Source organism: Myotis davidii, unplaced genomic scaffold, assembly GCF_000327345.1.
Source record: "Myotis davidii unplaced genomic scaffold, ASM32734v1 scaffold1895, whole genome shotgun sequence".
In the NCBI taxonomy this organism is placed as follows: domain Eukaryota; kingdom Metazoa; phylum Chordata; class Mammalia; order Chiroptera; family Vespertilionidae; genus Myotis; species Myotis davidii.
In genome coordinates, this window is record NW_006286306.1 from 149299 (window position 1) to 160046 (window position 10748).

The 10748-nt window shown below is 41.1% G+C and overlaps 1 protein-coding gene across 4 annotated transcripts in view; it reads left to right on the forward strand.

Annotated features, from left to right (window-relative positions):
* The window catches only part of ALG5 (ALG5, dolichyl-phosphate beta-glucosyltransferase), a 97194-nt gene that overhangs the window by 67786 nt on the left and 18660 nt on the right, over nucleotides 1-10748 (forward strand). For 3 of the 4 annotated variants that reach the window (XM_006757848.2, XM_015560100.1, XM_015560101.1), the window contains one exon: nucleotides 7099-7250. In XM_006757848.2, the coding sequence (XP_006757911.1) occupies nucleotides 7099-7250 (152 nt within the window). Of the gene's footprint in view, nucleotides 1-7098; nucleotides 7251-7506; nucleotides 7611-10748 lie in introns of those variants that run through there. The other variant, XM_006757849.2, reaches the window with a different exon arrangement.

The window sequence follows — 10748 nt, forward strand, 5'->3', positions numbered from 1 at the left end:
AGAGAATTCTTCAAATAGGTTTTCTAACCCTTGTTCCTCTCTCTGTTGTTCTGGCACCCCTATTATTTGTATGTTGTTTTGTTTCATGATGTCCCATAGCTCCTTAGGCTCTCCTCCTGTCTTTCAATTTTATTCTCCAATTGCAGTTCAGTTTGGGTGTGTTTTGCTTCCCTGTCTTCTAATTCACTAATTCGGTCCTCCGCTTCTCCTAGTCTACTGTTGAAACTTTCCACGGTGTTTTTTATTGCAGGTATATCACTTTTCATTTCTTCTTGGTTCTTACATAAGTTGTTGATTTTTTTCATCTGTTTCCTCTTGCTTCTTGCATAAGTTGTTGATTTTTTTCCTTCATCCAGTTTATGCATTCTAGAACCCTTAATCTGAATTCTTTTTCTGTCATGCTGAATGCTTCTTTTTCACTTAGCTGCTTTTCTGGCAAGTCCTCCTTTTCGTTCCTTTGGGGGTTTCTTTGTCTACCCATGTTTGATCTCACCAACATGTCTAGATATTGAGTCGTTCATGGGCTGCTCCTTGGGTGGCAGTGGCTACTCGGGCTGGGGTTGCTCCTCAGGCGGTTGTGGTAGCAGCTGCTCCTCACTTGGCAGTAGCTCCTCTGGTGGGTGCTGTTCACGGCTGTGGTGGCTCCTCTGGCTGGTGGGGGGAGGCTTCACACACAGCTGTTGTTCCTCAGACAGATGGTGTGCTGATCATGAGGCTGCTTTTCCTTGGATGGAGGCAGGCTACACACGCAGCTGCTACTCCCTGAACTAGGCCAGACTGCTCACATGGCTGCTGATCCTTGGATGCACGCTGCTGTTGTTCCTCTGATGTGGTGGGCTGCTTGTGGGGCTACTGCTCCTAGGACTTGGACAGGTTGATTGCAAGTCTGATTGCTCTTCAGATGGGGCTGGGCTGCTTGCAAGGCTGCTGCTCTTTGGACAGGAGTGATCTGCATGCGTGGCTGCTCCTCCTTGGACCGGGATGTGCCATTCACCTGGCATCTGCTCGTCAGACAGGTGCAGGCTGTTGTGGCTCTTCTCCTCGGACCGGCGCGTGCTGCGCAGGGCTGCCGCTCCTCAGACGTCAGCTGTCTGCTCGTGTGGCTGCTGCTCTTCGGACTGGGATGGGCTGCTGCTGCTCCTCAAATAAGGGCGGGCCGCTTGCAGAACTGCTGCTCCTCAGATTTGGCAGGCTGCTCGTGCAGCTGCTGCTGCTTGGACGAGGGCAAGATGCTTGTGCAGCTGATGATCCTCGGACTAGTGCAGAGTGTGCGCAGTTGCTGCTCCTCGGATGAGGTCAGGCTTCACAGGGCTGCCGCTCCTTAAACGTAGGAAGACTGCTCATGTGGCTGCTGCTCCTCGGACAGGTCGGACTGCTCACGTGGTTGCTTCTCCTCGGACGGGGAAGCAGGCTGCTCACACAGCTGCGGCTCCTTGGACAGGGCCAGGCCACATGAGGCTGCTGCTCTTAGGCTCGAGGCAGGCTGCTCACAGGGCTGATGCTCCCTTCACAAGAGCGCGCCAATCACGTGGGATGGGCTGCTGCTGCTCCTCAAATAAGGGCGGGCCGCTTGCAGAACTGCTGCTCCTCAGATTTGGCAGGCTGCTCGTGCAGCTGCTGCTGCTTGGACGAGGGCAAGATGCTTGTGCAGCTGATGATCCTCGGACTAGTGCAGAGTGTGCGCAGTTGCTGCTCCTCGGATGAGGTCAGGCTTCACAGGGCTGCCGCTCCTTAAACGTAGGAAGACTGCTCATGGGATTTGCTGCCACTTCTCCTCGCCCCCACCCCCGCTCTCCCCAGCCTCTCCCCAGATTCTACCTGTCCGCACCTTCTCCCACTCTTCAGCACAGGTGAGTGTCTGTATCCGAAATGTCCTATGAACAGCGTTCAGTGAAAACAAACAAACAAACGCTGGCCACAGAAACGGGGAAGGCTGAGTCTCTGCGAGCTCCTCTCTTACTGGCACTGCATGGTCTGGTCGGCGCTTCAGGCTGCCCCTTTTAGGCTCAGTCCTCCGTAATTTCGGAATCCAGATCTCAAATCCCCGGGCGGCAACAGTCCCTCAGATCTCTTTTCCACATTCAGGGGCTGTGCCTGTCCCAAGAGACACGGCTGTGTGCCACGCGGTCTCCCTCTGACCCTCTGGGCTCAGAGGTCTGGCAAACTTTCCTGCCCAGATCCCTGGTTTTTATCTTTCCAGGAGAACTCTGCCCTTCTCGGCTGCAAACTGTCTCACCAGCTGAGTATACTTCGCCAATTCGGGGTGGGTGTTATTAGTTTCAGCTACTCACTCCATTTGCTCCGGGACAACCCCTGGGACGCATCTCCCTCTCCCGCCGCCATCTTGTCTCCTCAGTCTTATTATTATTTTTTATTTTTTCTGTTCTGATTGGGTGTTTTTTGGCCTCCTTATATTTCAAATAGCTGATTTGATTTTTGATTTCATCTACTCAGTATTGATTTTCTGTAAGTTATTTTTCACTTCTGTTAGTTTATCCTTAATTTCTGACTAGTATTTTTTTATGCTGTTGAGGTTTTCACTCAATACATTAAGCATCGTTATAGCCAGTGTTTTCAACTCTGCATCTAGTATATTGCTTGTCTCCATTTTGTTTAGTTTTTTTGTTCTGTTCTTTCATTTGGGACATTTCTTTGTCTCCTCATTTTGGCAGCCTCCTTGTGTTTGTTTCTATGTATTAAGTAGAGCTGCTACATCTCCCAACTTGGTAGAGTGACCTAATATAGTAGGTGTTCTATTGGTTACAGTGGCACAACCTCCCTGATCACCCAAGCAGAGCCCTCAAGGGGCATCTCCCATGTGGGCTATGTACTCCCTCCTCTTGTAGTTTAACTTTGATTGCTGTTGGCTTATCAGTAGGTGGGATTTACCCCCAGGTCAATCAGCTGGAAGGACGCTATGACCACCAACCACTGACCTTTGACCACTGTGGATAATCAACTGTGTAGGGGCCCACCTCATAGAGCAGGACTTACTTCAGTGGGGCTATAGTGGTCGCTGAATCTGATCCTTGAGTGTGTTGCCTATGAGGTGGTTGAGCCATGATGCTTTCACATAGTCTAAAGCTGTCCACTGAGTTACTGTCTGTGAGGCTTCCCAGAGGTACAGGCCAAGGTCAGCCATTGCTTTTGTTCTGCCTGGGGCCACCCACCGTGAGCTACAAAGCAGTCTGCAGATGGCTACTACTTGTGCTGGGTTTGGAGTGCCCAGGGGAGGCCCAAGGCCTGCTGCTGTGGGGCCACTTAGCGAGAGGTACGGGGCATGCTGAGGCCAGCTGCTGCTCGTTTGAGAGATTTTTCGGAGAATCTGAAGTATACAGGCCATTTGTATGGGAAAGCTGGTGGAAACAGCTTAGGTGAGCCCGAAAGTTGTGAAGTTGTATGTCATGGGGCCTCAAGGAATCACTGTGGGGCGAGGGGAGTGTGTGTGCAAGGACAAACAGTGTGAGCCATGTTGATGGAGACTCGGATATGACTCCCACATGCCAGCTCTGTGAGGGAAGGCTCATCCAAGAAACAATGGACTCTGCCAGCACTTCTGGCTGGGAGAAGGTTGTTTGCCCAACTCTTGCCCTGATGCCAGACAATTTTGTTCCTCCCCCATATGTCTCTGTTGCTTTTCACGCTGCAGTCCCAGCACTAAAGCTCAGAGGGAGTGAGTCTGAGTAAGTCCCTTCATGGGCCCTTTAAGAGGAATTGCCTGGGATTCCAGCAGCCTTTGTCTTCCTCAGCTTCAATCCCTGCTGGTTTTTACAACCTAAATCATGAGGACTTCTCTTCCTAGCACTAGAACCCAGGTTTGGGGGGCTGGGGACGCTGGTGTAAGGCTGGGACTCCTTGCTCCTCAAGGTGCGGCTCCACAGCTGAGATATCCCTTCCAATTTTTATCTGCCACATTTTGGTGTGGTATCAGCCTGTTCCACATCTTCACCTCCCTTAACAGTCTGGATATGGCTTCTTCTTTAATTCCCTAGTTGTAGGACTTCCATTCAGCCAGATTTCAATTGGTTCTGAATGATGGTTAGTCTGTAATTTAGTTGTAATTTTGATGTGATTGTGGGAGGAGGTGAGTACCACTCTTACTTATCCCACCGTGTTGTTCAGAAGTGAGAGTTTCCAGAACTAAATCTTGGTGAATGTCCTTTCCAAGAAACAACACATCCTTCTGCCACATGTCCAAGAAACTGCAGCATGGTCTCCCATTTGTGAGCACTCAGGTTTTTTCTGAATGTGCTGTAGCTAACATAAACCCCTGTATTGTGGATAGTGAAAAAGTTACAAAAGAATTAATAATCAAGCCCTGACCAGTTTGGCTCAGTGGATAGAGCGTCGGCCTGCGGACTGGGGGGTCCCGGATTCGATTCCGGTAATCGATGTTTCTCTCCCATCGATGTTTCTAATTCTCTATCCCTCTCCCTTCCTCTATGTAAAAAATCAATAAAAGAAAAAAAAGAATAATAAAAAAATAAACTGTGACTTCAATAGCTTAATTGCATAGATTTCAGACTTATCTTTTCTAAATACATTTATACATATTCTCAATTAACGCTACCATGTGTTCTGCTCCCTTAGAAGTAAAACCTGATATAGCACTGATGGAGTCTTTTAGCATCCTTAAATGTATTCATATTTCCATTTGTTCTGTGTAACAGTTATAATAATAATGTTTATATTGTGTGGGTATTCTTGAATTTATCCTTTAAAAGATTCAAAATAGAATCTATTACTATGTGATGTCTTTAGATTTTCTTTGAAGACATCTTGGGACTTCTTTGAACTTCTTATTTTAAGATAATGAAATTCCTTTAAATTTTACCTGAATTCTTTGTTTATATTTCATAACATTAGAAAGATTATTTTTAATATTGAAGTAGTGAATGTCTTTTTCTTTGATGTTTTTAGATGTCTACCAGAAGTTCATATAATGCTATTCTATGACTTTGTTAGCTTTATTTTACTACGTTTATCCTATAATATATCTTCAGTTGTCTTTTAAATTTAAGATATTTTGCCAGGTTTTTAAAATTAAAGGAAGATCTTCTTTGTAGTTTATTGTTATACATTTAAATATGCTACATATCAAATTTAAGATATTCATGTGAACTTCACGTTTCTAGATTTAAAAAATAGCCATTATCCTAAAACAAACGAAAATCTTGTATTCGCATCAAAGCAAAAACAATCTTGAGTATTTTTATTTATAACTAGTAAGGTCACCTAAATCACATTCAAGAAAAATAATTTATAGCTATTGTTTTTCTACCTTTTAGTTTTTATTTTTCTATCTTTGAATTTCTACTTGTTCCTTTCCTAAGCATAAATGCTCTTTTGGAGGATTAATCAGTCAACCAGTATTTACTGGAAATATTTTATATGGAAGGCAAGGTGTTATGAAATTCCCAGAGTATTTTAAGATTAGGTTTCTGCCCTATCTACTCAGAGAAGTAGGACATAATTATATCAAAACATAACTAGAGATTCTAGGTGATAAATGAGAAGTGTTAGATACTTTCAAAAAGCTTATTTGTAAATATTTTAATACCTTATAAATATTTTATTCTTCCTTCCCTTCTTGGCCTATTTACATGAGTGAAATTATGGTCAAAAGGTTAAAATGAGCTTTCACGTTTTCCTTATTAAAATTATTTATTGAGTTCCTATTACTTTCTGTGCCCAATACTTGGCTAAAGGCTTTAATATTATCTCATTTAATTCTTGTAAAAACATCTGAAAGTAGGCATTTTCATTCCCATTTTCAGAAGAGGAAAGTGAGACAGAGAGTGTAAGTAACTTGCTCATGGTTACCCTAATTATTAATGAATTTGAATATAGGTCTCTTAGTTCAGTGGGTTTTTTTCTACTTATGTTATCAATGAGTTGTGGTTCTGTTCAATGATGATAGAAAAAGCTATGCGAATAAAGAATGATACTAAAGATTACAATTATAAAAGAACAAAAGGGGGAACGGACCTTTATCTACTGGTATGCAATATTAAATATTTTACATAGACTCATAATAGGTTGTTTATATAAATATCTAATGTATCATTTCATAGGTCTATTAACTCATGTTAAGAGATCCTATCTTTTATAATTCCAAATATGAAAGTCTTAAATACAGAGATAATTAAGGATCTATTATTCTTATGTTTTAAAGTTTTCAGTGTTTAATGAATAATAGAATATTATGTCCTGTTGCTACTAATAATGAAATTAATTACTAATAACAATAATTAATAAACAGGAGTAAAGATTACTTAAGTTTAGTATCTAAAGTATTAAAGAACTTGGTAAAATATATTTAATCAGATATGTCATGCCTAATTAGACATACTGGGTTTTTGTTTCAAATTCCTTTCTAGTCTGAAACTTTTGTGATATTATGCTGAACCTCTTTTATCATTATTTTTATTAGCTAGGTATTGAACTTCAGGTTCAAATTTTACTGTTTGCTTTTTCAAGATATTCTGGTAACTGTCACCTGTTTTGAAACTGAAGTATATTTGGGACAAAGAGACACAAAATAGGTGAATGAGATGTTCTCTTTGCTTATAGCACAGTGGTTCTCAACCTTGGCTGCACATTAGAATCACCTGGGAATCTTTTTAAAATCCTGATTTCTGGGCCTCATCCTCCGGAAATTCTGTTTCTTTGTTACTAATGTTGTGGCCCCACCCCATAACAAAGAAACAGAATTTCCGGAGGATGAGGCCCAGAAATCAGGATTTTAAAAAGATTCCCAGGTGATTCTAATGTACAGCCAAGGTTGAGAACCACTGTTATAGCAGCTCAAACTGCTATGCTATGCTTCTGATAAATTCAGGCTCTGATCTCTCACAGCTACTGTGATTCTTCTTGTCTGACTCAACTTCCAGAGTGCCTCTGCCCTGCTCTAAGCAGACAGTATCTTCACAGTTTCTATGATACACTTCTAGTTCCAGTAAAGCTAATGGAACAATGGTGTTCACATGTAAGATCTTCCCAGCCAATTACATATTAATTGCAGTTGTCTACAACAGGTGTTTTCACTGTCTCCTTTATAGGTAAATGGAAAAGTCATTTTTATTGTCTTTGTTTCAGCGTTCTTACTTCCGTACTCTGCTCATGTATGGATTCCACTTCCTGGTGTGGTTCCTTTGTGTCAAAGGAATCAGGGACACACAGTGTGGGTTCAAATTATTAACTCGAGAAGCAGCTTTACGGACGTTTTCATCTCTACACATTGAACGATGGTAGGTTCCTAACTGGAATGTATCTGGTATATCCTATTATACAGTGTTATGTCAGGTAATGAGAAGCAGGCCTGTATTCTCATAATGAACATCCAGGTTTAAACAGAATTGACACTTTTATATGTAATCTGTTCCTTTATACTTCTACTGGTTGGATATAAAGTTATGAATTCATTTTAATTATTGACAGTATAAATTGGGAAGACTGAAAATCCTGTGTCCTTAAGCTTTCTTTTTTTTTTCTTTCCTTTTACAGGAATTAAGTTCTCTCTCCTACCTAAAACCAATCTTCTGCATCTCCTTCCACCGTCTAAGAACCTAATCTTGTTTGCTTTTCTCTGTTATACATTTAGCCTTTCCCCCTCAACCGTATCTTTCCCATCAGTTTTTAAAACAAGTTTAAATTTCTCTTGCCATTAAAAAAAAATTCTATTGACTCTGCCCCCTCCCAGCATCCCTTCAGCTCTAGCCCTGTATGCTTTCATAGCTGACCTTTTCTTGAAAGAGTGGTCTGTATTCACTCTCACCATTTTCTCATTTCCCACTCACTCTTCACCCAACCTTAATATGAATTTTCCCTCATCCTTACCTTCATGTTGTTAAATTCAGTGGTCAAGTTTTATATGACCATTTATTGTCTTAATTAACCCATCAGCAGCTCTGAATACTTCTGAACTCTCTGTCTTGAAATACGCTGTTCCCTCAGCATATTTTTATCCCCCATCTCTCAATTCTTAACCTGTTTAGTGACTAACACTGTCACACAGAAGCTTGAAACCTTGGATTCAGCCGCAACACTTCCCATGGCACTTCAACATATCCAATGCATGATCAAGGCCTGGGGATTTTAGTTTTATGTTCCTCCATTCCTTTTCATGTTCACCACCACTATTGAGTATATCATCATTTCCTATGCTTCATCCTAAGGGATCTTCTCAAAAATTAAAATGATCAACCAAATGCACCCTTTCTGCCTACAATCCTTCAGTGGCTTCCGATGACCTTGGAAGTAGACTGATAAGCAGTATCAGTATTGATTCCTTAGTTTGGCCCACCTGAGTCTCCACATGCGGAGACTTCTCAATACTCCCCTTCTCAGCTTCTTTAGATCATCTGGCCCTTAGTTTCCAGACTTGATCAGATGCCCCTAATTCTATGCTATCGCAGTACCATAAGCCTTTCTTTGTAGCACATACCATATATATAGTATTTTCCCGTGTAATGTTTATCTCCACTAAAACATAAGCTGCACAAAAGCTAGAACTCCATCTGATTTTGCTTATTAATATAGTCTGTCTAATATAGTGCCTGGCACATCATAGATACTCAAAACTATTGTTGAAAAAATTAACACTTAGTGTTAGCCATGGGTTCTGTGTGAATTCTGTTCATGAGGGCCATGGGGAAAATCTGCATAGTCCAGTAGATGTCCTTTTTGTATTCTCTTAACTTCTGTGCATTTATATTGCAAAGATCTATTATTTCCCTAGATATAGATATCTTATACCACCAAAAATCTTTAGAGAAACTATAGTTTCAGAATTAAAATTATCATTCAAACATGGTTTTTAAAATTTTTAACTAGATTTAAAATTTTTAAATCTATATTTGGTCTTCAAATTAAGATACATGCTTTGTTATGTTGAAGAATAAAATATACTGATAGTTAATGAACTCTAAAATTAGAATCTAATTTAAGAAGCCACTCTGGAAGTAAAGCCCTCCCTCTGCATTACATATTTCTCAGTCAGCTGTTATTTCTAGAACTTAGGGTCAGAGAACTAGGTACCTTGTAGTTTAAAGGAAGGATTTACAAATGGAAAACATTAGGGTTAGGATTGATAACTTAAAAGTTATGAAGGTTCCTCATTAGGTTTGTTCTATAGCAGCTTCTGCCAAAAGAAATAAAATATAAGACACAAATGCAAGCCATTTTTGTAATTTTATATTTTCTAGTAAGCCACATTAAGAAAGTAAAAAGAGTCCTGGTTAGTGTGACTCAGTTGGTTGATTGTAAACCCATACACCAATAGGTCTCCCATTTGATTCCTGTCAGGGCACATACCAAAGTTTCGGGTTTGATGCCCGGATGGTGTACAGGAGACAACTGATTGATGTTTCTTTCTCACATTGATGTTCCTTTCTATCTAGCTAGCTAGCTAGCTAGCTATCTCTTCCTTCCTTTCTCTAAAAAAAATCAATTAAAAAAAGAAAAATGAAATTTATTTTAATAATATACTTAACAAAAATATTTTCATTTCAGTGTGTACTCAGTGTGAAAAAGTATTGAGATGTTTAACATTCATTTCTTTGTATTGTGTTCAAATTACAATACATTTAAATTCAGACTAGCTACATTTCAAGTGTCCAGTAGCCACATGGTGGCTACTGTATTGGACAACATAGTTCCAGGATATTGGGAGATTTTTAGTTACATTTAAAAATTTTGTTTTTCTTCTTTAAATGTTATGCTCATGTGCATTCCTTTTAAATTATTTATTTTGACTTGGTTGGCATAGTACTGACCTGACTTAAAATTTTAGCCTCTTACATTTCTTTATGGTCCAATTATGTTTAATTTGGACCTGTAAAAGCGAACTACCAAATATGCACGTATCAACTTAATTAGCAGTATTCTCTTTATCACTTTTCATCAATAGTTGTCATTTAAACATTTCTTTAAATCAAAATCATCTACACTTTTTTAGTCAAGAAAGCCTAAAGAAAAGATTTTTTATGTAGTATAAATTGTAGAAATAAAGTTGTGCATCTGTTTATTTCCATACATCACCAGGGACTTGTTTCTTAAAGAATTTATCCTAAAAGATTCATTCAGATTTTTCAAATAAATTTCATTAAAACCCAAGTTGAATTTCTAGGTATTAGAAAACATGAGGCTGAAGTTAAAAGACCAGACATTTCTTTTATTCTGAATTACAGACTTGAGTATAGTTAATGTTAAATATCCTATCTAATAAAAGACAAAAGAGTAATTAACCATACCTCCGCTATGCTTCCTATTGGCTAATCAGGGTGATATGCAAATTAACTGCCAACAAAGATGGCGGTTAATTTGCATATGCACAATGATGGGAGGCAAAAGGGGAAAGACGGAAGAATGGTGATTGGAAACCCAGGCGGCAGGCAAGAGCTGGGGGGCAGGCAAAGGCCGCCTTTGCCCACCCTGCAGCCGGTGATCGCCATCGGAAAGCCAGGCAGCAGGCCAGGTGATACCCCCTGACCAGGGGTGCCGGCTGCCTGTGGACCATGATCCCCATGGCGATTGGAAGGAGAGAGAGCCGGGGCGAGGGCCGGGGTTGCCAGCTGGCCTGTGGCCCCATGATCCCCATGGCGATCGGAGGGAGAGAGAGCCTGCGGCCCGTGAGCCCCATGGCGATTGGAGGGAGAGAGAGCCGGGGCGCAGGCCAGGCAGCAACCCCGGACCTCCGGGGGTCGGGTTGCCAGCTGGCCTGCGGCCCGTGATCCCCATGGCGATTG